At 39.6% G+C, this 26343-nt stretch overlaps 1 protein-coding gene across 3 annotated transcripts in view; it reads right to left on the bottom strand.

Moving 5' to 3' along the window:
- Positions 1 to 26343, bottom strand: part of ASAP1 (ArfGAP with SH3 domain, ankyrin repeat and PH domain 1) — a 358455-nt gene that overhangs the window by 110095 nt on the left and 222017 nt on the right. For 2 of the 3 annotated variants that reach the window (XM_011938171.1, XM_011938172.1), the window contains 4 exons: positions 25652 to 25737; positions 15166 to 15241; positions 13711 to 13797; positions 6303 to 6403 (listed from right to left, as the gene is read on the bottom strand). In XM_011938171.1, the coding sequence (XP_011793561.1) occupies positions 6303 to 6403; positions 13711 to 13797; positions 15166 to 15241; positions 25652 to 25737 (350 nt within the window). Of the gene's footprint in view, positions 1 to 6302; positions 6404 to 7223; positions 7233 to 13710; positions 13798 to 15165; positions 15242 to 25651; positions 25738 to 26343 lie in introns of all 3 variants that reach the window. The other variant, XM_011938170.1, reaches the window with a different exon arrangement.

The raw sequence follows: 26343 nt of genomic DNA, 5'->3' as shown, positions 1-26343 counted from the left end.
GACAGGTTCTTGCTCTGGAGACTAGAGTACAGTGGCACAATCACAGCTCACTGCAGCCTTGACCTCCAAGGCTCATCTGATCCTCCCACTTCAACCTCCAGAGTACCTGGGACCACAGGCACACTCCACCATGCCTGGCTAATTTTTGTGTTTTTTTGTAGAGACAAGGTTTTGCCGTGTTGCCCAGAATGGTCTCAAACTCCAGGGCTCAAGCAATCTGCCCGCCTCGCCTTCCCAGGGTGCTGAAATTACAGGTGTGAGCCACCATGACCGGCCGTAGCACTGCTTTGGACAGTAAAAATGGGAAATAGAAACAATAATAATCTAACCGCAGGAGACTCAATAAATGAATTACAGGTACTACACTGATATCATAATAACTCCTCTCTAGGAAGGAGACCCAAACCTGTTAGGGGTGGTGTTAATAAGTAGTTTTCAACCATATCTGTGAATCTTTCATAAGAATGTTCAATTGATTACTTCTGTTATTAATAATTGATTTTTAAAAATTAAGAAAGTGGCTGGGCATGGTGACTCATGCCCGTAATCCCAGCACTCTGGGAGGCTGAGGCGGGAGGACTGCTTCAGCCCAGAAGTTGAAGACCAGCCTGGGCAACATAGGGAGATCCTATATCTACAAAAAATAAAAATTAAAATTAAAGTAACTCAAAAAGTCTGCCATGCAAGGAGCGAGGGGTGAACTGCCTCAGGATGTACAGGACGAGCTTAGCCTGGGCTCAAGAATGCATCATCATCATTTTTGGTAACCCATACACCACCCCTTTAGGCATCTTCCAGAGACAGAATAGTGCCTCAGAGCCCCGAGCAAAAACTGTTCATGATTTGCATAGGGAAGTAAATGGTGACCAAACCATTCCCAAATAGTTACAAGTGATACACATTTTGAAAAATGTGATTTGATGATATTGAAGGATAAAAAAAACCAAAGAGAACTAATTCAAACTTGGAAGAGGTGTGTGTGTGTGAAGTTCCAGGCACAGGCAAAAGACTGCATGTGTGGCAGATCTGCGTGAGTGCAGGTAGGTGCAAATGCACTAGTTGAGACTACTTTCATCAGATAAGAAGAAATGGGCAGGGAACAGTGATTCCCTAGGCTGGAAGAAAGTTTTGAAGGCCTTCTGTTGCCGTGGAAACAAATGACATCAGGAGACCACTGTGGCTTTCCCAGGCATTTAAAACAGTATCATCTTGTATTTTTCTTTTCCTTCTTAAATTAGTCCTCTAAGAAAGCTGCCACAACATAAATTTAAAACCATCTCTAAACACAAATAATATTGTGTATTTAACTACTAGAAGCACAGTTTGTTCTAAAGCATGCTTCACAGAGGGAAGTAGGAATTTGACACCATCTAACCAAATGCAAATTGAACATACTGTATTCAAAATGCTAGCCTTGCTCAGGAGGTAATTTAACTACTAATTGATAAACCATCCTCAAATTAGAGCGAACTCACATACTTTCTTCTAGAAGTACTGACCAAGGAAATGTCTGATTAGAGGTAGCATCTCTCAACTAATCAGAGCCACATTTGGTTAACATGACTAACTCTCTGCAAGGAGTTTTGCATCCGTCTTACTCTCACAAGACCCTGCTAACATAGGTGAGGCATCCCTGTACACACTTAAGCCAAAACCAGTGTCATCCTAAATATCAAACACTCAATTCAACAATCAAACTATTCAACCTTCAGGAATAGTTTAAAGCCTCAGTTTATCCATTTTATTAAGTCTTTACTCATTAGTTTTACTTACACATGTATATTATGGAAGCACAATACACACACACACATACATACACAAACCCTTCTCTTGTGCTGCTAATAAAGTCAAGGAAAGTAACACAGAAGCATTATTCTGGGTTGACAGAGATTGTGACTGAGGAACTTTCAGATTGCCAGAGGAAAGGGAACAATCTTGAGATATCTCCTGGCACAGCTGAGAGCAGTATTGCCTGATCTTTTATTTGTGCGTGACAGGGTGTCACTTTGTAACCCGGGCTAGAGTGCAGTGGTGCGATCATGGCTCACTGTAGCCTTGACCTCCTAGGCTCAAGCGATCCTCCCACCTCGGCCTCCTGAGTAGCTGGGTCTACAGGCATGTACACTACGCCTGGCTAAATTTTGTAGAGAAAGGGTTTTGCCATGTTGCCCAGGCTGGTGGGCTCAAGTGATCCGCCTGTCTCGGCCTCCTAAAGCGTTGTGATTATAGGCATGAGCCACCGTGCCCAGCCAGCACCTGATCTTTGTGAACATTTTGATAGCTTCTATTCCCAAGACTTCCATGGACTAGACTGAATTAACTGTGATCTCCCCCACTCTGTACTGAAAGCTTTACAAATGCTCCAGTCTGCATAGCTCCTGAATGGACATACCAAGAACTCTTGCCATCTGGTGCTCATAGACAGTGCCACACACAATTACCGATTACGCCATGCTAGAATCTTACAATTCCAGAAAAGAAAATTCTACTAGAAAATGGTCTCGTATAAATAGATAGTTTCAGCTTTGATGCCAGATCACTTGAGCTTTGATCTCAGCACGATCTCTAGCTATATGACTTTGCTCATGTTATTTGACCTCTTGGAGACTCACTTTCCTTTTCTGTATTATGAAGACAATAATGCCCATCTTTGTACATATAATGAGAAAATATAATAAAGCAATTGCTCCTTTGCCTCTCAATAATTGCCTCTGGTCCATAAAGTTTTTAAAAATTATTTTTTAAAATTTTAAATTGTTTTTCAAATTGTGTAATAATTCTGTGAGTAATAAAGAGCATTCCAAAGCTAGGGTCAAAAATTACTAATGCAAATAATACTTCAGAGAAAAATCACAGGACATATCAGTGGTTATTGTTTGCAAATGAGTCTGTTTTCATGTATAAGCATTTCAATTTTTTACTCTTCCACAGAAATCACAAGCAACTCCCGGTTATTAGTGCTCATCTTTGCTATCTGTGCAATTATTAGGAGGTGGAACCACCTGACTTCCAACCTCCTTTCCAACTCTATGATCCAGCAGCTCTGTCTGTATCTCTTTCCAACAGACTGCAGTCAAAGTGAGGGTGAGGACCATATCTCATTCATGTTTTACCTCTAGCACCTAGCAGGCTGCCTCATACACCAGAGTATTTCATGTATGTGTGTGGAATGAGTACATGAAGGAAGAGATCAAAAGTCAAGGGGGTGAATTTGTGCCAGTTAATGTCTTGCATATCCTTAGAGTGATCAACAGCAGCAGTGGTCCCTTTGAAAAACAAAGGGGAGATAACTCTGGCATTAAGTTAGAAGACCCAGTTCAAATTTAGGTGTTCATACTTATTGTCTGTTTGATCTCAAATTATTTAATCTCTCTGTAAAAGGTGTTAAATGAGACGAGTGAGCAGGTACTTGAGCATGTGGCTGGCATACACAGGGGCTCTCAAGATGATAATTTACTTGAACACTTTAGGGTTTGAACTACACAACACTTATGAAAAGACTGTTGATCGTCCTTGGATATACAGATTTTAACCGCTTCACTTAGAATTAGGCAATTCTAATTTCAAGAAGGACATCGTGATTTCGGGTGAGCAGTGTTAAAAAATGACTTTTATACTTTTGCTTCAATAGATATGTAATAGTACACTGTTGCTCATAACGGAACACAATATTAACTTTCCGTTTGATGACAGAACAACAGGTCACCACATTTCCAAGAGATGTCTATACCACAGATGGTCAGGGAAGAACAAGGAGCTGAGCCTGAGGCTTTTCAGCAAGATAAACTATGGAATTTACAATTTATGTACACTTGATCTCATGCAGTTTGGACTAGCATTTGGTCACTATTCTAGAGCCCAGTTTTAAGCTGTGAATTGTTAGTTGGTATTTCTTTTCTCCTTTTACTTTCACAGCAGGATTAAGCTAACTGATGCTACAATGAGCCAGATGCTGTACTAGGGATGCTTTTCTTTCTCTATACCCCATATCAGCAAGTCTTGTTGGCCCTACCTCCATTATCCACAATTGACCACTTCCTACCCTCTCTTCTGTGGTTCCCCTGGCCTCACCATCAGCTCCCATCTAAGTTTCTGAGGCAGCCCTCCTTCTAACTGGTCTCCTTGTTTCTGTGCTTTCACCCTCCATGACTGTGCTTCACTTGGTAATCAGAGAGAACCTTCCAAAACATGTCGGATTATGTCACTCTTCTGCTCAAAACCCTTTAATGATTCCTCATCTCACGGAGTGGTTCCCTGTCCCTCTGACCTTAACTCCTATGACTTCCTGGCTTGCTCACTACTCTAGCTACACTGAACTCTCAGGTATCTGTCACCATGAGATGCATGCTCCTGACTCTCCATCTTCTCCCAAGTATCTGTGTAGATTTCTCTCACTTCCTTTGCTCAAACATCAACTCAATAAAGTTTTCCCTAACCACCTGTATGATAGCAAGAACCACTGCCATCCCTCACACCACCTGCATCTCTTGCTTGATCTTTCTCCATAGCACTAACTACCATCTGATCTACCATATATTGAGTATTTTTTGTCTGTTTTCTTCTTTAGAATGTCAGCTCTATTAGGACCAGATTTTCTTTTGTTCAATGCTGTATGCTCCATCTTTGTAGGGCCTAGAAGAGTGAGTCCTAGACATACAGTAGGACTCAAAATATCTCTGTTGAATGCATGAATAGAATAATAAGCAAAACAGTCAATGACCCCAGAAATTCAGAAGAGAAATATTTATAATTTTAACAAACAAACTACAATAAAAAATGTACATGTCTCAGATTAAACCAAGGAGTACATATCCACAAGTAATCAGAAAACAAAGAGCTTTCTTTTAAAAAAACAATGACAACAGGCCAGGCACAGTGAGTCATGCCTGTAATCTCAACACTTTGGGGGACCAAGGTGGGAGAATTTCTTGAGGCCAGGAGTTCAAGACCAGCCTGGGTAACAAAGGGGGACCCTGTCTACATTTAAAAAAAAAAATCAACCAAGCATGGTGGCATGTGCCTGTAGTCCCAGCTATTCAGGAGGCTGAGGTGGTATAATCACTTGTGCCCAGGAGTTGGGAGGCTGCAGTGAGCTGTGATAGTGCCACTGTACTCCAGCTTGGAAGACAGAGCAAGATCCTGTCCCCCGTCCCCTCCCCCCAAAAAGACAACCTATTAAAGGGAATAATGAAGATTCTACTTATGCACTTACTGTGAAGCAGAATCATTTGTTTAAGCAACAGAAAAGAAGTCTCATGTGGCAGGATCAGGGGAGAAAATGGAACAAGATGAGGTGGGACAGGAAGGAAGGGTTGAGATGCTATATGTAAAGGGAAGCCACTGGAGTATTTTATGCAGGTGAATGACATCATGTGCTTTATGATTTTTAAAAGACTACTCTAACTGTTGTATCAAGGTGAACTGCAGAAAAAGAATGAGTGATAAGAGACCAGTTAGGAGGCTACTGAATACTCCAAGAGAGATGGTGGCAGCAGCTCACCCTAGAGCAGGGGCTGCGGGGATGGCAAGAGTATATTACTTTCACAGTTAAAAATAGAATGGCTTTTGCCAGATTGGCTATAATATAAGAGGCAAAAGAGGACTCAAGGGTGACACCCAAGGTTGGGTGGCCTGGTGGGCAACCAGGCAGAGAAAACTGTAGTGAATAAAAGCAGAGAGGGGCCAGGCATGGTGGCTCACGCCTGTAATCCCAGCACTTTGGGAGGCTGAGGCGGGTGGATCACGAGGTCAGGAGTTCGAGACCATCCTGGCTAACATGGTGAAACCCTGTCTCTAGTAAAAATACAAAAAATTAGCCAGGCGTAGTGGCAGGCGCCTGTAGTCCCAGCTACGCGGGAGGCTGAGGCAGGAGAATGGTGTGAACCCGGGAGGCAAAGCTTTCAGTGAGCCAAGATTGCGCCACTGCACTCCAGCCTGGGTGACAGAGCGAGACTCCATCTCAAAAACAAAACAAAACAAAACAAAACAAAACAAAACAAAAACAGCAGAGAGGTGGGTGGGTATGAGGTCAGCACTTGCCTGCTGCACGTGCTACTCAGTAGCTGCCTTCCTATAATTGCTCTTTAAGTCAGAAGTGCCATTTAGGGGCCACAGAGCAATTACTGTTTCTTCTAAAGAGAGTTGGTTAAATCTCAGACTTACTTGAAGAATACCAGTGCGCTAAAGGTCTGCAGCTAGTGTATTACAAAATGTAAAGTAAGTGTAATATTCCCTATATGAGAGGCTGGAAACCTTTTCTAGGTTAATCACACACTGAGATACTGGGCCGGGCTCATACATACCCATCACTTTTCTTTAGTAGGTACCCCTTCTTTTCACTGCCATATTCCTTATTGCCCTGGAGCTGATGCATGCTGTATCCTCCTTGCCGGCTCTGAGAATCCTAGGAAAGAAAAACCACAGATTAAACAAAAACTGGAGACAATTCTCACATCTTTGACTCTCTTCTGCCACTGGGCCTTTGGCACTAGTCTGGGTCTAAGGGAATTATGGAACTTTAAACAGCTGCCAGGTCCTTGTCTTTATTTTAGAGGAGGAAACAGGGCAGCTAAACACTTGCTAGAGTCACAAAGTAAGTCCGAGGCAGAGCTGGGGTCTGGGTCTCTGATTTCTAGTTCAAAACCCAGCTCTACTCTGAACTGATTTCAAACAAGCACAATGCACTGGCAGACAGACTACTGTAAGACTGAATCCAGTTTATACTAGCAGCAGAGGCAAACACAGAAGGGACTCGAAAAAGTGAAGTGGACCACAAAATAAAGTCCATGCAACCCAAACATGTTCTTCCCTTAGGCTGTACCTTTCTCCCTTTACACATTCTGCCAAAATACTCCCAAATAAAAGGGGAAACTTCTAAGTGAGGTTTTAACAATTATTATGTTTCTCGTTTTGTAATTAGTGCTCTGTAAAATATACCTATAACCACATTTTTAAAATTAAGACAATTCTACAGCAGTGAAAAGTGTATGATGTCGTGGAGGGTGACAACGGCCAAACCAACAACACAGATGCAAAAAAGGCTGATTTATTATTAGCCCTTCACTGATACTTAACCATAGGTTCTAACAACTACATGACTAGAAACAGCCATTACATTTTGAAAATGTAAGAAATAAAATCAACAACGTTGAACTGCAGAATGAGAACATGGTCTTTAGACATACAAGTAGGACGATATATTCTCATAAAAAGTATTGACTTACTCTCCTAGACTTCGATCAGGAAGGGCAAAAGCAACAGAGAAAAAAGGCAGAACATTTGAAAATACAGTTAATTTCATTGAAAATATTATCCATAATTTAAGCATTTTATATAATGTACACAGAAAACATCACTGTAAAGATAATACCAGAAAACACATACACCTCTAGATTCAGGATGAACTTTGGGTGATAGGACAATCAAAAGTCTGTATTTATCAGGTTTTATTTCAGGTCATATGGCGTGAGAACAGAAACATGGCTAAATAGACGAACATTAGGCACACACATATTTTACCAAGATAAAATGGATGACAAACCTCAAATGCGTATGTATATGGAATCAATACCTCAGTGAAATCCAAAATGCATTATTCAGAAAATCTAGTAACAGCCAAAAATTGCAGCAGGACTTTTTTATATTTTTTCCCCAAGGGAAAAGAACTTAAATATATCCAGTTCATAAACAACATCTGAAATGTGACAGTGTCAAGGTAAGCTGAACCAATCACTGGCTATTTACTGACTTGTGTACAAAATACCTTTAAGGCCAGGATGGCTTCTTTCTGACACTCAGGATCTTTTTGGACCAAGTAATGTATGTTCAGTGATGCAAAATTAATGTAAGTAATAGTCAAAGGAAAATCTCTAGGACAATGTACCTTTGTAAGGCTATTCTATACATGATAGATTCTGTGTTCAAAAGCATGTCCTGAATACCTCCTAAAAGCCAGGTATTAAGGATCCTGAGTATACAACATAAGCCCTGGCTTTGACATGGATGCTCACACTCTCACCATATCACTGTCCTGCTCTCTTGTGTAGGTTACTGGGAGCTTACTGTACACTTAACCAGGCAAGCTGACTCACATTAAAGAGGTTACAAACTTGAGTTATTTTCTATTTGAATAATTTCTCTGTTTATAACTGGCCAGATCCCTCCATATGAAACCTTTAATTGGACAAGATTAATTATTTGGGAGAGATGGGACATGGACTTGAATCTAGGATTTTCTTGCAAAATTCTCCCTGAATATTTCCTTTTTAAAAATACATACGTATATTTTTGAGACAGGGTCTTGCTTTGTTGCCCAGGCTGAACGCAATAGTGTGATCACAGCTCACTGCAGCCTCAACCTCCCAAACTGAAATGACTCTCTCACCTCAGCCTTCTGAGTAGCTGGGACTACAGATGTGTGCTACCTTGTCGGGCTAATTTTTGGTTTTTTGTAGGGATAGCGTTTCACTATGTTGCCCAGGCTGGTCTTGAACTCCTGGACACAAGCAATTCTCCTGCTTTGGCCTTCCAGGGTGCTGGGATTACAGGTGTGAGCACCATGCCTGACCTAAATGTTCACTTTTAATCAGGGCCTATAGACTTGAATTCCATAGTAATGTGGTTCACTAAGTTCTCCCTAAAAGATATTCTCACACTTTCTAAATGGAGGTAGGACTGAGGGACTGTACTAAATATCAGACAAGCAAGAAGAGAAGCCCTCCCCTACCAATACCTCCAGCAACAGTCCTCAGTAACAACAGTAGTAACAGAATTTTTTTTTCTTTTTTAAGAGAGGCAGCAGTGTGTTCATAATGCTAATGAAGAAAAATGGATCGGGTTGCAGGGAACTGAGGCATGGGACAAAACAAGAGGCAGGGATTAAAGAAATCCACAGGGCTTTCTGCTTTAATCCAACAAAATCACATGAAAATTACTCAATTATGAATTTGGAGTCAGGGATCTCTGCCCTATCTGTATCTCCTAGAAACATTAAAAACAAAATCTAAAATCTCCCTGTATACTGGTGCTCACTCACAACCATCTTCCTTGGAACCCTTGTTACAGAACTAGACTTCTCTTCATCTGCCCATGTAATTCCTAGGTCTGTCCGAATGCTTTAAAACTATGTATCCCTCACGGTAGTTTTCTTTTTGGCACATTTGTTAAGTTTTCAAATGGGCCTAACACTGCCACTTGTATTATATTGGAGCTGGCAAAGGCCTGTGACAAAGAGATCTCTCTCAAGCCTTTCACGCCTTTCCTCATCAGAGAATGGCTCCCACATGTGGCAGGAAACAAAAAAACAAAAACAAAAATGGATGTCTCACTACTAGGTACTCAATCATAAATAAGCAACTATGTATCTCTAATCTTAACCTTTGCTAATCTTAAAAATAAAACACTAAGTTTAAAAAATAAAAATACTTCTTTTATACAAGGATTCAGATGCTAACAACTTATAAAAACGATTACATTCTGTAAATTTACCAGTAAGACATTCCTTATATATTTATTACCAGCTTAAGTAAACAAATTCTGAATAACAAACTCTTAGATTGAATGGGCCTTGCTTTACATCAAACTAATATGCTTTTAAAGATGAATAAAGTGGCTAAACTCCAGGCTTTGACCTCATTAAACTGAGCAGGAAGGAAGCAGTATGTTTCAGAAGTTTAGTATCAACAATCCTAAATTCACTATGAATGAGTTTCATGGTTTAACAAAGTCACACCAATTATTACTTGTGCACTTTGAGAAATGATGGCCATTCAGCTTGCTAAGCAGGGCACTCTAGACAAATGAAAAGAGGATTTTCTTTTCTGAGAAAGTAGATACTGGAGATTTATTAACATTAATAACAATTTAAAAACTGACACAAACTGAAGGAATGAAATACATTCTGAATCCTTTGATAGCATAACAGAAATTAACTATGTATTCAGGAAAAAGAAAAACTCATTTGGGCAAAAATATAAAACATAAACAATGAACTTAAAATCTTTTTAATTTCCTATTCTCTATTAGCAGTACAGACATATCATTTTTTTATTTGAAAACCTTATTAATGTATAAAATGTATTATTAAGAGGTAGAGTCTCAAATCTTTTAAAAGTGCAAGCAATTACACACTCATTCATTTAATGGGGCTATAAATGTTTCTGGTATCCAATTTAAAACTAAACCTCTACCACAGAAGCCTAAAATTTCTAATGCAAGGTATGAATGGAGTGGGCAAAAGATTCCTTCTGTTTCATTTTTCTAAATATTTGAATAGTTTTCCGGTACCAGGCTACATGACAGATACTGTGACATGAGTAGAACAGAAACAGAATCTGTCAAACTTGCAAACCATAATGTGATGGGGTTTTAAGATAGTCCATAAGTGAACTCAAACAAAAAAGGTGTAATTTTTGGAGTAATTCTATATATCCTAAATATTACTTATCACCATTTAAAATACTTTCAGGCCAGGCGCAGTAGCTCATGCCTGTAATCACAGCACTTTGGGAGGCTGAGGTGGGCAGATCACTTGAGGTCACTTGAGGAGTTCGAGAAAAGCCTGGCCAACATGGTGAAATCCCGTCTCTGCTAAAAATGTAAAAATTAGCCAGGCACGGTGGTGCATGCCTGTAGTCCCAGCTACTTGGGAAGCTGAGGCATGAGAATCACTTGAACCTGGGAAGCAGAGGCTCCAGTGAGTGAGATTTGCACTTCTGCACTCCAGTCTGGGTGACAGAGACTCCGTCTCAAAAAAACCCAAAACAAAAACCTACTTTCAACTCTAAAAACAGTTATGTAGCAAATAGTTCTTTTGTAGATTAAGCTATTATAAAAACTTAATATAATTTCATAGAACATTTATTTGCTAAGACAATAAAAAGATAAGAATAGAAAAAAAAATGAGTTTACCAAAATTCCAGGGATCCTATTTACAACTAAAATTCTTGGAACTTCCTTTAACGGAGCCAAGTTAGAACCCGGTGGGGGTGAGTAGGCTAAATGATTTGTTGGGTGCTTTTGATTCCTCAGTTAATCTTTAAGATTACTTGACATTCTTTTCAAATAGTACCATGGTCAGAACTTCTCTGTGGATGGTCGCCTCTCACATTTAATCTCAGTCATGAAAAATCACTACCTTCTAAACATATTCTGCAATGAGTGATGATAAACAGCATGAGAAAGGAATAGGCATGTTGTGAAAGATCAATTTATTACTTGTAAAACTCTGTGGACAAGGTACTAATGAAAACTCATCATTTATTAATCTGGGGTGGGATTAAATCAAATCATGTGCATTTCATCATGTACACATTCCTTTGGCTTAGATGCAACTTTGTTCTTTAGCTAGCATGAGCAGAATACTTATGTCTCCATGCAAAACAAAAACGGGTTGTTAATAAGTCCTCTATTTTTCAAGAAAGCTTCCATATGTAGGAAAGAGGTAATACTGTGTGACAAAACAAAGGTAGGGAGTGGTTAAGTACATACCAGTAAGTAAAACAACAATAAACAAAAAAACCCCAAAAAAACCTCACAATTTTCTCCCAAGACTGAAATCTACCACCCTGTACTCCCTTCTACCTGGGTCTTTTTAATGCTCTTACACTGAGAAATCATTCAAAGAGACCACGTTTCTCCTAAGATTTATTTGTCAGTAATAAGCACCTTCAAAGAGCATGGCATATCTGTGTTTCAGTCTGAAGTCTACTGGGGGTCTAATACTTGGAAGTTCTCGTAAATCACAGTCAGAGGCCTCAAACCACAGGTGCAGTCACTGCCTAAGACTCTGAATGACATGGATGCAGAAATTGCCTTAGCGTACACAGATGTTCCTGGCCACTCTGCCTACTCCACAGGTTAGCAGATGCCTAGTGTTACAGTGCTATAGACTTCTCTCACTTGACCAATCCCCAATGCATCTACAAAAACTGAATTTGGAGAACCAGAAAAAGAGAGGCTGATATTCACTCAATAAAGAAAACCTTCAGGGTTGCTTTAAAAGATTAGTGTCACTGGTGCAGGGCTTCCCATGTTTTATGGGAGTTACTTTGTTTTAGACTCATAAACCCCTTTCAGAAATTTTAGAAATTAAAATAAGTGAACTTGCTATTGTTATGCAATAGTATTTAAAAACTAACTACAAAAATGTTATATTTCATGTTATTACTATTAAATATTGCTCTTAATTTTTTTTTGTTTGTTTGAGGCAGGGTCTTGTTCCATTGCCAAGGCTGGAGGGCAGTGACACAAATACAGCTTACTGCAGCCTCCACTTCCTGGACTCAAGGGATTCTTCCACCTCAGCTTCCCTAGTAGCTGGGACTACAGGCACATGCCACCGATGCGTAGCTAATTTTTCAAACTTTTTGTAGAGACAGGGTCTTACTTTGTTGCCTAGGCTGGTCTCAAACTCCTGGGTTCAAGTGATCCTCCCACCTTGGCCTCCAAGGTGGATTTGGATTACAGGAGTGAGCCACTGCTCTTAAATTTAACCCATAATAATTTCATAACAAAAACAGGCACGTTTTTAATTTCTCCCAGAAAACAAATGGGGCTTACTATTTAATTTATCCTTATCATGAAGTCTATGTCCCTTAGTGCAACACCCAAGGTCCTCCATAGTCAGGTCTGAGTTTTTACCTCAGAAACTGCATTTCTGACTCCTCCACCCACCCTGCCCCAAAATGTCTGCAGCCCCTTGAATATGCTGGTGAGTTTTCCATCTCTGGGTCTTTTAGGTTTCTGTCTTTGGCTGCAGTCACCTTCCAATGTATCTCTAATAGCATCAACACCCCTTTAGGCATGATGGATTGTTCATACAGCTGACTAGATAATGAGCTCCTAGATGGAAGGGACTAAAGCTTGGTACCTAGAACTGTGCCTGGAACACAGTAGGTGTTAGTGAAATGTTTGAACAAATGATATTTATAATTAAGGATCTGTACTGCAATCATCCAGCCTCTACCATGCATTCTATACTCTTTCAATATCCAAGGACCATCTCACCTCAAATTTCCTAATTGAGGGGCAAAGCTTCTATAGGATTCTGCATCAAAATATTTCCCTGGCAAATGAGGCATGCCTGTTTTGGCTGCCCAGAAAGACAGAAGTGGTCTAAAGAGGACAGTTGTAGAATGTACTATGTTTCAGCATACACTCCCAAAGTGCATGTCTTCAAAACTAGGATTGAAAGTCTATAGTCATGGGGCTGGACACAGTGGCTCATGTCTGTAATCCCAGAATTTTGGGAGGCTGAGGTGGGAGAATTGCTTGAGTACAGCAGTTCAAGACCAGCCAAGGTAACATGGTCAAACTCCATCTCTACAAAAAATACAAAAATTATCCAGGTGTGGTGGCATGTGCCTGTAGTCCCAGCTACCCGGGAGGCTGAGGTGGAAGGAATGCTTGAGGTCAAGGCTGCAGTGAGCCATAACTGTGCCCCCCGCACTCTAGCCTGAGTGACAGCATGAGATTCTGTCTCAAAAAAGTAAAGAAAAAAGAAAAAAAAAATCCAGAGTCATGGAATTGGACACCCAGAACATCTTTCCTACAAGGAAGGAAAAGGAACTAAAATAGAGTTTCTACATGGCGCTTACATACTTGTATATTATATATCACTGTGCCTGTCTTGCAGATCAGGAAACACAAAGGGTATTACAAGCAGCCTTACCTTATACTGTTAGCCCTGTTGTAAACATGTAAACCACTTACTTCTTTCTGATCAAGTTGAAGAGAGGATTTTATTAAGTCTCGGAGTGCAGTTAGCTGTTTCTTTTCTTCATCCTGGGTCTGTTTTATCTATGAAAAAAAATTACTTCTATTACTTACCATTTACACTTTTATAGGCAGAGTTTAATTCATACAAAAATACCACTCATCAAACAATTCTATTATATAGTTGGTTTTATTACTAAAAGTCCTTTACACTGTCTCATTTTTGATACGGGATGTCTCATCTTATAAAAGTACCAGTGGGTTTTGAAATTAGTGAATAACGTAACATGCATTCTCACTAAATAACGTATCTAAGCTAGACAGTTAACTCTGAAGTACTATTCTAAACAGCTTAAGAAATATTATTGAGATTATTTGCTTCTGGTTTTTCAAAGGGTGGTAATGAAAATACCACGATGTGATTAAATGGTCCAGGAGAGAATCCTAAGAATGAGCAGGAGTCTAATGGGCCAATGCATACATCAAAGTTTACGCAGCATGAAATGGGCACAAGGGATCGTACTGCTTTTTTTAACCACTTGGGACTTAACTGTAACCTGAACCATGTTAACTACTAAAAGAAAATCAGAAAAAAATACAGAGCTATGCATTTTTAAAGTTATATAAAAGGCATTATTTGTAATTCTAAAACTTTATTGAGGATATTTACTCATACTTATAATATATACGCTTTTATTTACCACCAAATGATTTTTGGGCAACAACTTTACCATTTCTAATATATACATTTAGACCTAGACACTAAAAAAAAGAGAGATAATATAAAATATGCAAAAACAAACAAACAAAAACCCTTTATTATAAATGAAAGGCGTGGTGGCTCACGCTTGTAATTCCAGCACTTTGGGACCCCAAGGCAGGTGGATCACTCGAGTTCAGGAGTTCAAGACCAGTCTGGGCAACACAGTGAAACCCTATCTCTACCAAAAGGCTGAGGCACGAGAATCGTTTAAGCCCAGAAGGCGGAGGAGATTGCAGTGAGCCGAGATCGCGCACTGTACTCCAGCCTGGGTGACAGAGTGAGACTCTGTCTGAAAAAACAAACAAACAAAAAAACAAAAACCCAAAAAACCCTATAAACTTGTCTATTCAGAGTCAATTTTTATCCTTCCACAATCATACATTCTTTCTGCAACTGCTGACCAAGGAACACTCAAATGTGATGCTAACTGAATTGTAAATGGAGAATCATCTGGAACTGATGGCTACATACTCCCCTCCCTGATCCTCTTATGGCCCCAGAAGGACTCTGGAGTGTTTGACCACTGATGACTTCTCTGACTTAAACTGAAGGGTTATCTGCCCTAGGGTCTGTACAGACATATCATTTAATCGTTTCTGCTTTTAACACCTTTCTAACACAGATTTCAAATTTACTGATACTTATCCATGAAAGCAAGTTAAATTGCATGTATTTTATAAAGAACTTACATTATATAAATCAGCAGCCAGTTTTTCAATGTACTGTTTCAACTTATCAGCTGTTTTCAAGCCATCTTGAAAGAAACTACAATTAAAAAAATCAGAGATTTACCACCAGTATATAAAAAAAGAATATTTGTTTCCTTATGTGGAAATAAAAAAAGGAACTATAATAACCTACAAAATCTTAAAATATACCTATCTATATATACATACTCATTCTCTATGGATTTATCTATACAAGACAGTTATAAAACTAATTATGGTATTTTATAAAGATGTACCAACAAACAAATTATGGCTACCAGTTGACATTCGATAGAAGATATCACAAGGACACTGGAAATTACAGTTGCAGTCCCAAAACAGTGATTTCATAATGTGCGTATGCATCTATACATAGAACAGTTCCTCCCAGTTAAACCATATTTGAATTCGAAGGAGAGAGAAAGACACATTAACCAGTAGAATATCATGAGGATGATCTGGACACTCTAAGGAGAAATATTATGGAACTACAGATAAAGGAAGGAGAAAAGTCAAAATTCATTTCAGTTCCTCAAAGATCCCTGTGTTCCAACATATATTTGAAACACAAGATTTCAAAGCAATAATACCAACGGGTTTGGAAAGCTTTATCCTACAACACATGGTTGCATGATTTCACCTGAAAAACAAGAATTAATACCTGTGGAGCATTCAACACATACCCAGCACTGCACTAAACACTTTACACAAGTGATTTCATGTACACAACCCTAATGGATTAAAACACTTCAATCTGATCTCCATTTGTAAAACTGAGGTACAGAGTATGTATAAAACTTGTTCAAGTTGCAGCCAGTAAGCAGCAGAGCTGGTGGAATTCAGATCCAGGTCTGCCAGATTCTGATCCAAGCTCTTTACCAGCAAGTGAAGATTTCTTGTCTCAGGTGGTACACTTCTACTCAGGAACCCAGTCTCTGGCATAAGTTTAGAGAAACACACAATATACCTCAGGAAACGTGTTTAGAATTTTATCTGCCCTATTGGAAGCTTCTCTAACCATGCCCCCTCAGCAGATTATTTCTCAAAACACAAACAATGAGGACCTTGAGCACGAGGACTGTCTCATCTCCCTATCACAGTGGGCCCACAAAGCAGACTGAATGAAGCAATATTAAGACATTTTAAGGCATATCTTTTTTTTTTGGGGATGGAGTCTCACTTTGTTGCCCAGGCTGGAGTACAGTGGTGTGATCTCAGTTCACTAAAACCTCTGTCTCCCGGGTAGGTGGGACTACAGGTACCTGCCATCACACCAGGCTAATTTTTGTATTTTCAGCAGAGATGGGGTTTCACCAAGTTGATCGGGCTGGTCTTGAACTCCTGACCTCAAGTGATCCCCCCACCTCAGCCTCCCAAAATGCTGGGATTACAGGTGTGAGTCACTGTGCCCAGCTTGAGGCGTATCTTAAAAGCCATATTTTAAGCTTAATATGTATATTCAGTGGCAATAATAGAGACTATTAGAAGTGGCCTGCAGAGTGATTACTGAAATCCTACAAGTTCCAACATTTTTTAAGGCTGACATCTTTGGCACAAAAACCTTATTGAAATAAGGAAGAAAAATACTACCTTTGGAAAGTTTTTCAGCAACAGCGATGAGAGGAAAAAAGGGCCTTTTGGTTAACCATTTAACTGAAAAACACATGAACACATATAAAGCCTCATCTCTCTCTCTCTCTCTCTCGGCAGGGTCTCACTCTGTCACCCACACTGGAGTGCAGTAGTTCACTGAAGCCTCGACTTCCTGGGCTCAAGTGATCCTCCCATCTCAGCCTCCTGAGTAGTTGGGACTATAGGTGCACCCCACCATGCCTGGCTATTTATTATTTTTGTAAAGATGAGGTTTTGCCACATTGCTTGGGCTGGTCTCGAACTCCTGGACTCAAGTAATCTGTCCTCCTTGGTCTCCCGGAGTGTGGAGATTAAAGGTGTGAGCCACCTTTAAAATCTGGCCTAAACCCTTACTTTCTAGCATTTGGGTTTTCGATACTGCCTATAGCGATGCAAGTTAAACTTCTCAGTATAGAATTTTAAGTTTATGTTCTGACCCTTGAATACTTCTCAGTTTTATTTCCTACCATTTTCCCTTAAAAACTCCAAGGTCTAGCCATGCTACACTATTTCTAGTTGCTTGTTCTTTTTCAATCCATCCTTCCCCACTTCAGCCTTTGCATACACTATTCCCTCTGCCTGGAATGCCCTTCCCCTCTACACCTGTGTAGCAGTACATTCTCATGTTGCTATGAAGAAATACCCAGGACTGGGTAATTTATAAAGAAAAGAGGCTTAATTGACTCACAGTTCCACATGGCTAGGGAGGCCTCAGGAAACTTACAACCATGGCAGAAGGCACCTCTTCACAGGGCGGCAGGAAAGAGAATAATGCCAGCAGGAGAAATGCCAGACACTTAAAAGGCCATCAGATCCTGTGAGACTCACTCATTATCAAGAGAACAGCATGGGGAAACTGCCCCCATGACTCAATTAACTCCACCTGGTCCCGTCCTTGACATGTGAAGATTATGGAGATTACAATTCAAGATGAGATTTGGATGAGGACATGGATTCAAACCGTATCAACCTGCCTGCTAAACTCTCTTTTATCAAGACTCATCTCAGTTGCTACCCCATAAGCAGTATTCTCTAGACCTGATAGTCAAAGCAGTGGCTTTGTTGAATACGTGTGCCGAGGCCTAAGTGCCAGACCTAGAGAGGTTAGCAATGTTCTGCACAGAGCAGGCCAGGCCATCCATAAGTGTTAACTTGAAACCAGCATCTTCTACATCAAGGAAGGGATATATGCCCACGAGTTAAAAGTATGGGTACAAAGTTAATCATAGCAAAATCAGTTTCAGTCTCTGATACTGCACTTAGGTAATTTCTGGAGAAAAGTTCTGAAGGTAGAGCACTTTAATTTAAGATAGATGTTGTCAGGACTTCTTTATAACAGAAAAAGCAATGGCTTTGGGGTCAGATGATTATGACCAAGAATCTGTGTTCTGGCAAGTCATTTAACTTCTCTTGGCCTCAGTTTGCTCATGTGTAAATGGGCAAATAATACAGACAGGACATGTGAAACCACCCAGCAAAGGGTGGAGCAGTTAGTATGTGTTCAGGAAATCATTCTCTTCCCTGGAGCTGCATAACTTTATCATATAAGGAACTGTTTCCTCTGCAGAGGGATACAGATTCTTTGTAGGTATTTTTGAAAAGGTATTTCATTTTATCTTTCAACATAAAGGGAATTTAATCATTATGCTTAAAAAAAATGTGAGTTTCGCTTGGGTGACAGGTACACCAAGATCCCAGAAATCACCACTAACGAACTTAATCATGTAACTAAAAGCCTCCTGTACTCCAGAAATTATTGAAACAAACATTTTATTTTAAATAAGAGAACACTAATTAAATCTCGTCCCAATTTTTTTTTTAAGGTTTCAATGAGAATGCTCTAGATCTGTGTTTTCCAATATGGTAGCCACTAGTCTCATGTGGTTATTAAAAATGAAATGAAAAATCCTGTTCCTGAGGTCTCACAAGCCATATTTCAAGCGCTCAGTAGCCACGTGTGGCCAATGGGTACCATATAGATGGTAGAGAATATGAACATTCCCACCATAGCAGGAAGTTCTACTGGACAACACCACTCTAGACAAAGAATAAGCAAATATCTGAACAGCACAAAAGAAATACTGAAGAACACATTATAAATTTTAGGGAGAAAGACAGAACTGTTTTAGTTTGAAATGGCATTGATAAAAATGAAAATTCCTGCCAACTACAAGGTTGAAGACTCCAAACAAATTTACTTTCCTTCTGCTTCAATTATTCAGACTGTTACACACCCAGAGACAAAGAAAAATCAATATAATAATTGCTTTAATCTGTAGCATAATCCCATTTTTATAAACAAAACAAACCAGATACGTGAATCTAGCAATCATCTAAGTGAGGAGATTATAGGCTTTTTAAAATTCTTCCTTAACTTCAGTTTCTAATTTTTTTCTTAAGGATATCATGTATCACTCAGGTAAAACAAAATTAAAGAATCTACATTTTGTCTGGGATGAACAATTTGGAGGTGAGCCCCTTGCAGAAAGTCATTTTAGGGAGGGCCAAGTTCTAGTTTTGGTAAGAAATAGGAGCAGGAAAGGAGGACGAGTTGTAGGAGAAGAATAAAATAACCATGGCAGTCATTAGCAATGTATTAGTGACAACATAAAAAGCAAAGGGTGACCTGCTGTCATCTGCATTGTCCCTCTGAGCTTCATTCTCTTCTCCTTGAGGGTCATGGTTCCAGCTGTGGACAGGGTAGACAGAGAGCCACCACGACCTGCCAAAACATTTCACAGAGGGCAGTGGCTTCTCTGTTCCTCCTTTCTCTCTTCTGTTTTAGCTGGTCCTAGTTCAGTGCACATGCAAGGGCTACTGCACATGTGGTTCATGCCTGTAATACCAGCACTTTGGGAGGCTGAGGCAGGATTGCTTGAGCCCAGGAGTTTGAGATCAGCCTGGGCAACATGGTGAAGCCCTGTCTCTACAAAATATACAAAAATTAGCCAGGCATGGTGGTACATGCCAGTAGTCCCAGCTACTTGGGAGACTGAGGTGGGTGGATCACTTGAACCCAGGAGTTTGAGGCTGCAGTGAGCTATGATTGTACCACGGCACTCCAGCCTGGGCGACAGAGTGAAACTCCGACTCAAAAAGAAAGAAAGAAAAAAGGCCAGGTGTGGTGGCTCATGCCTGTAATCCTAACACTTTGGGAGGTGGAAGTGGGCGGACTGCCTGAGCTCAGGAGTTCAAGACCAGCCTGGGCAACACGGTAAAACTCTGTCTCTACTAAAAAAAGAATAAAAAAATAAAAAATTAGCTGGGAGTGGCTGCATGCACCTATAGTCCTAGTTATTTGGGAGGCTGAGGCAGGAGGACGGCTTGAACCCAGGAGGCAGAGGTTGTAGTAAGCAGAGATAGTGCCACTGTACTGCCACCTGGGTGGCAGAGTGGCAAGACTTCTGTTTCCAAAAAAAAAAAAAAAGGCGTAGAAGTCAAAACCGTATCATATTTTGTATTTTGGCTCTAAACTTTACTATCTACACATGGTAACCCTGAGCAGTTATTCTGCTGAACAACAGCATGCTCATCTTCAAAGTGGACATTTTCTAGTTTCAAGAAGCATCAGATGAGCTACTACAGATAAAAGTGTTGTTAGCTGGAAGGTGAAGCACATGTGTGAGTTCTGATTACCTATCACTACACTTAACACATAAATCTTCCAAACAGAAGGGAAAATTACCTCAAGGATGTCTCATTTATCTCTTAGCCACTTTCTCTACAAATTACTGTGACATAACAAGATCTTCGAAAACAAACAACAGTAACAGTACTGGCAGCTAACATGTAACTTAGTATTTACTCTGTACTAGTCACCTCACTGTAATACACAATTCATGGAATCTCTTTTTAGTCTCATTACAGAACCAACCATGCAACTAGGTTCAGAACTTTCGGCCCCCACCTCTCCTCCCACCTCTGGGGAGGGCAGAGGTGCTGGAGATTGGGCCAACCAACAGTCAATGGTTTAATCATCATGCCTATGTAACAAAACCTCTACAAAATCCTCTAAATGAAGGGGTTTAGAGAGCTGCTGGGTTAGTGAACATATGCCATCTTTTGTGTCTGGCTTCTTTCACTTAGCATTAATGTTTTAAATGTTCACCTAGGCTGGGTGTGGTGGATCACGCCTGTAATCCCAGCACTTTGGGAGGCCGAGGTGGGTGGATCACAAGGTCAGGAGATCGAGACGACGGTGAAACCCCGTCTCTACTAAAAATACAAAAAATTAGCCGGGCGCTGTGGTGGGCGCCTGTAGTCCCAGCTACTTGGGAGGCTGAGGCAGGAGAATGGCGTAAACCCGGGAGGCGGAGCTTGCAGTGAGCGGAGATCCGGCCACTGCACTCCAGCCTGGGTGACAGAGCCAGACTCCATCTCAAACAAACAAACAAACAAAAAATAAATAAATCAATGTTCACCCATATGTAACATGTATCAATACTTCATTCACATTCAGCATTATGGCTGAACAATGTTCCATTTTGATATACCACATTTTGTTTAACCTTTTATCAGCTGATGGATATCTGGGTGTTTCCGTGCTTTGTCTATTGTAAATAATGTTGTTATAAATATTCATGTACACATATTTAAATAATTCTATGTTTAACTTTCTGAGAAATTCCGAAACTGTTTTCCAAAGAAGTTCACCATTTACATTCCTATTGGCAGTGCATAGGTTGCAATCTTCCCACATCCGCACCAAGATTTTTTTTGTTTTAATTACAACAATCCCAGTGGGTGTGAAGTGCTATTTCATTGAGGTTTTGATTTGTAATTATCATTGACTAATGATGTTGAGCACCTTTTCACGTGTTTTTCTGGCCATTTGTGTGTGTGTATAACTTTTTTAATATACAGAATCTTGCTTTGTCACCTAGGCTGGAGTGCAATGGCGTCATTATGGCTCACTGTAGCCTTGATCTCCTGGGCTCAAGCGATCCTCCCAGCTTGGCCTCCCAGGTAGCTGCGAATACAGGCGTGCGCTACCACACCTGGGTTATTTTTTATTTTTATTTTTGTAGACAAGGTCTCCCTGTGTTGCCCAGGCTGGTCTTGAACTCCTGGGCTCAAGTGATCCTCTTGCCTTGGCCTCCTAAAGTGCTAGGATTATAGGTGTGAGCCAGCACATCTGGACTATTGTTGGGTTCTTTACATATTCTGGATATCAGACTCTTATCAGAAAAATGTTCTGTAAATACTTTCTCCTATTCTGTGGGTTGTCTTTTACTTTCTTGATAATATACTTCCACGAGCAAGTTTTTAATCTTAAAGTCCAATTTATATTTTTCTTTGGTTTCCTGTGCTTACTTTGTCTGCTTTGACACCTTTACTAAACATTTATTAAATGAATTAATGTGACTTTGAGCAATATACTGATCCTTTCTGAGCTACAATTTCTTGAGGGTTGGATATATTAAATGAGAAAACACATGTAAAGAACTTAGAGGCAGGGCCTATATAATTTGTCCTAGAAAATAAGCTCTCGGTAAATGTTAGCTGTTATTCTTATTACCTGTAAAATGACAGATAATAAAGCAATGTTTATAAATGCTGTTAACTCTAGTTAACTCTGCAGGTCATAATGACACTTGTGAAGAGATAAAAGGAGCAGGTGAACTGGAGGATATGTCTGTTTGGAAAGCAGCATGTTACCGACAATGTTCATGTCTGAAATTGAGCAGTAATTAGTGTAAGTGAGCTGAAATGGGTTGGAAACAGTTAAAAGCCCTTCTTTTCTGCTCCTTTTATTTACTTCTCCATTTTTGTAGCTTCATCCACACTGAAGTGTCGTGACTATTATTACCTGGGCAAATTCACTGTTGAGTACCAGCTGACTTTGTACTGAAAATCACTTTGGGAACTGAAGTAAGTACGGAGAAGAATAAATCTTCAAAATAAAACAAAAAAAACACCTAAGTAGAGAATGCTTAACAGGTCCACACAATATGCCTATTAAGAGTTTTGAGGAACTGATTGAAGTAGAAAAGAATAAAGGAAACTACTCTGGCTTCTTGCTCTGATAAGAGTTCTTGGGGTCCAACCATGGAGTAACTTTTAGTTGAATCACCTTAAAACATGGTTCTACTACTTGATGTCTTAGAACATCTCTCTCCCTACAAGGTTTTTACTGTGTAGGGTTTTCTTCTGATGATCTCTCTCTGACCTAGGGGACATTCTTCTACCAGATTGCAATCTGGTAACAAAATCCTAGCTATCCTCCAAGTTCAATGACAAGTCCCACCACTTCCTTCAAGGTGCTAGTACCTTCTCCTCAGTCCTCCTGGTCAGGTGTCTCTCTTCTGTTTTTTCTTTAATTTTGAGACGGAGTTTTGCTCTTGTTGCCCAGGCTGGAGCGCAATGGCGCAATCTCGGCTCACTGCAATCTCCACCTCCTGGATTCAAACGATTCTCCTGCCTCGGTCTCCCAAGTAGCTGGGATTACAGGTATGCACAACCACACCTGGCTAATTTTGTACTTTTAGTAGAAACAGGGTGTTGCCATGTTGGTCAGGCTCGTGTCGAACTCCTCTAATCTAATAATCCACCTGCCTCAGCCTCCCAAAGTGTTGGGATTACAGGCGTGAGCCACCACACCCAGCTGTCTCTCTTCCTCTTGATGCTCCACGGTACCTGTCACTGTCCAGCCCCATGATGACTAATAATCGATCCGACTTACTTCCTACACCTGGACAATTAACTCCTGAGGGGAAAAGCCTTGCTTTATCTCTATCCCAGAACTGGGCACAGTACCTGAACTTTGGTAAAAGACTAATAACTATTTGTGGAAAGGGAAAAAGCAAAGAATAACAGAATAAAGGGGGGATGCAATAGTAATACAAGTTAGAATCACCATTACTAGTGAAGGCTAATATATGTATACTTTACAAAGCGTCTTCTATTTTGAAAAACTCTTGTTTGTGTAGGCCAAACTCTTCTTTATAAACTTAGAGAATTTAACGTGAAAATAGATATCTAAAGTCAGGTGAAATCAGTTTTGCTGCCAAAGTATTGCAGAATTCAGGAGGCTGAGAGATTCACTTATTTCTTTAAAACTTTCAAAGGAATTAAATGTTTCCAGGAAAACTAAATATGATGAAAGATAAAAAATTCCACCCAACACTAAAATCAGGGACCGTTACAACACAGGCCAAAATTTCATAACTGCCCAACCATACTACAAAGCCAAAAGTAAGTTAGTCCAGGTCTTCAGTAAACAAACTTAAGAAGGTGAAAACTGTTTCTACTTCAATATATTATTTTTATTTTTGAAAGACATTTATGTAAGGTAGAATGTACTTTGAAAAAAAAGTTAACATCATCAAATTTATGTAAACAACAATTTGATCATCAAAAAGGTTTTCCTCAAGAGAAATATCCTAGACAATAAAATATATAAATAAGTAATTTTAATTTTAAATGCCACTTAGAATCATCACAGCTGTCAATACATACAAGGCTGCAGGCACTGGGCTAAGCACTCCATATACATTCTCTTTTTTACTTTTTATAGCCTTACAAAAACCCTAAGGTGGTTGCTACAGAACCGTAACCCAACTTGACAAGTGAGTATACTGAGGTTTAGTGAAGTACCTGATTATAAGAATACAGTTACCTAGCTGCAGAGCCAAAATGTGGACTCATCTAATTTGTCTAACCCAAGCTTTGCGCTTTTGCCATAATATTAATGCTGACCTCCTTAAATGTTTTAGATGAATACAGATATCTCTCTAAATATAACTATTGAAAAGACTAAGAAAGATCAAAGGAAATTAAGAATTTAACTTTTTTGAGAGTATTTTATCTAGTCCAAATGACCTTTACATTATTATGCTTATGGGAGCTGTCCATTCCACTTCTGGAAGGTCTTTGCATTATTTTCTGTATAACTTTCATCAATGAATACAGACTTTACTTTTCTGGTAGAGTCTGTGTGTGTAACTGGCACATTTTCACACAGACTCTACCAGAAAACCCATGAAAGTTAACCCAATAAGTAAACAAGCAAATGTGGCACCACAGAATCACAAACATAATAAAAAGATAGCTCTGCAATATAGGCAAACAAAAACGGTGCCAGTGTAGAACAATGGGTATCTTTCAAAATATAACACCAATTATATAGGAATCCACATATAAATGCAAAGTATTCTTAATGCCCAAGCTATTTAAATTCATTTAATTTAGATGAAACAAAACAAAACCGAAGACTCCCGGTGGAAATACATGGTGCAATAATAGGCCAAGGTGGGCGGATCATGAGGTCAGGAGATCAAGGCCATTCTGGCCAACATGGTGAGACTCCATCTTTACTAACAATACAAAAAAAAAATTAGCTAGGTGTGGTGGCATGCACCTGTCATCCTAGCTACTGGGGAGGCTGAGGCAGAAGAATTGCTTGAATTTGGGAGGCAGAGATTAGAGTGAGCCGAGACCGCACCACTGCACTCCAGCCTGGCAACAGAGTGAGACTCCGCCTCAAATGAAAAGAAAAAAAAGGCAAAATGCCAAGTAAGAGAGTCAGGGAAGGGGTTCATCAGAAACGACTCTTTAGTGGCAGGGGATCATGTATCTGTAATAAGAGCTCCACAGGCAATCAAATATAGGAAGAAGTATTTGTAAGTATTTGTCTTCTTCTAAGGAAGACAGTATTTCTAAGCCCTAATTTGAGCTACTGATTTGTATAAAACACTGAAGATGGAAGACACTATTTCTTATCCATTTAGCTGAAAAAGGTCATTCTATCACTTTATTTAGTCATGAGATGAAGAAAAGATATGAAAAGGATTAAGATAAATAATGAAGTACAGGGGGCTTGCAATATTCTACTCACTTGCATTGTGCATGGTAATATTTTATAAGATTCTGCAGCAGATCCACACCTTTTTTGGTCTTGATTTCATTAACTTTAATGAGATACTGTGAAAATAAAACAGGATTTTATGTTGATTACTTCAGCCATGGGTTCAGGTGGCTGAACATCACCCCTGAATCTGCACAAGTTACCAAGCTTGGTGTCCTTTAGACAGTTTAGAGAATGCTGATGTCGCACAGTCACAAAGTGTACAAAACAAACTGACTAGAGTGTTAGCATTTTATAAATTCTTTTATGATTAGTTTACTCAACAAGCAGAAATAAAACACAGCAAAATATTCTAGAATTGTTATTTCCCCTTGGTGCAGTGGATCTCAAACATACAGTTTATGTGGTCAAAAACCTGAAAGATTGTTTTTTGCAGAAAGTAAGTAGAATAGCATTCTCATCAAAGAATATATCATAGGATATTGAAATTTTAGGAAAAAGAGGTGAATCAGAAAGAATTTTTACTACTCAAAAATGAAAGAATAAAAATAAGAATAACCCACTAATTTATTCAGGTAACTAAACACAGTAGCGTACTTGTACTGTGTACCGGTCAAGATTTTCTATTGACACTGTTTGCTGCTTGCTTACTTGTTTTATTGTGTGAAAAGGTTCATGAGCACACAAAGTCAAGGAGCCAATGGGTTATGAAACAGAAAAAA

This window comes from Colobus angolensis, unplaced genomic scaffold (assembly GCF_000951035.1).
Source record: "Colobus angolensis palliatus isolate OR3802 unplaced genomic scaffold, Cang.pa_1.0 Scaffold17, whole genome shotgun sequence".
Lineage (NCBI taxonomy): Eukaryota > Metazoa > Chordata > Mammalia > Primates > Cercopithecidae > Colobus > Colobus angolensis.
The sequence above is the reverse complement of the archived record's forward strand: the minus strand, read 5'-3'. Positions and strand labels throughout refer to the sequence as shown.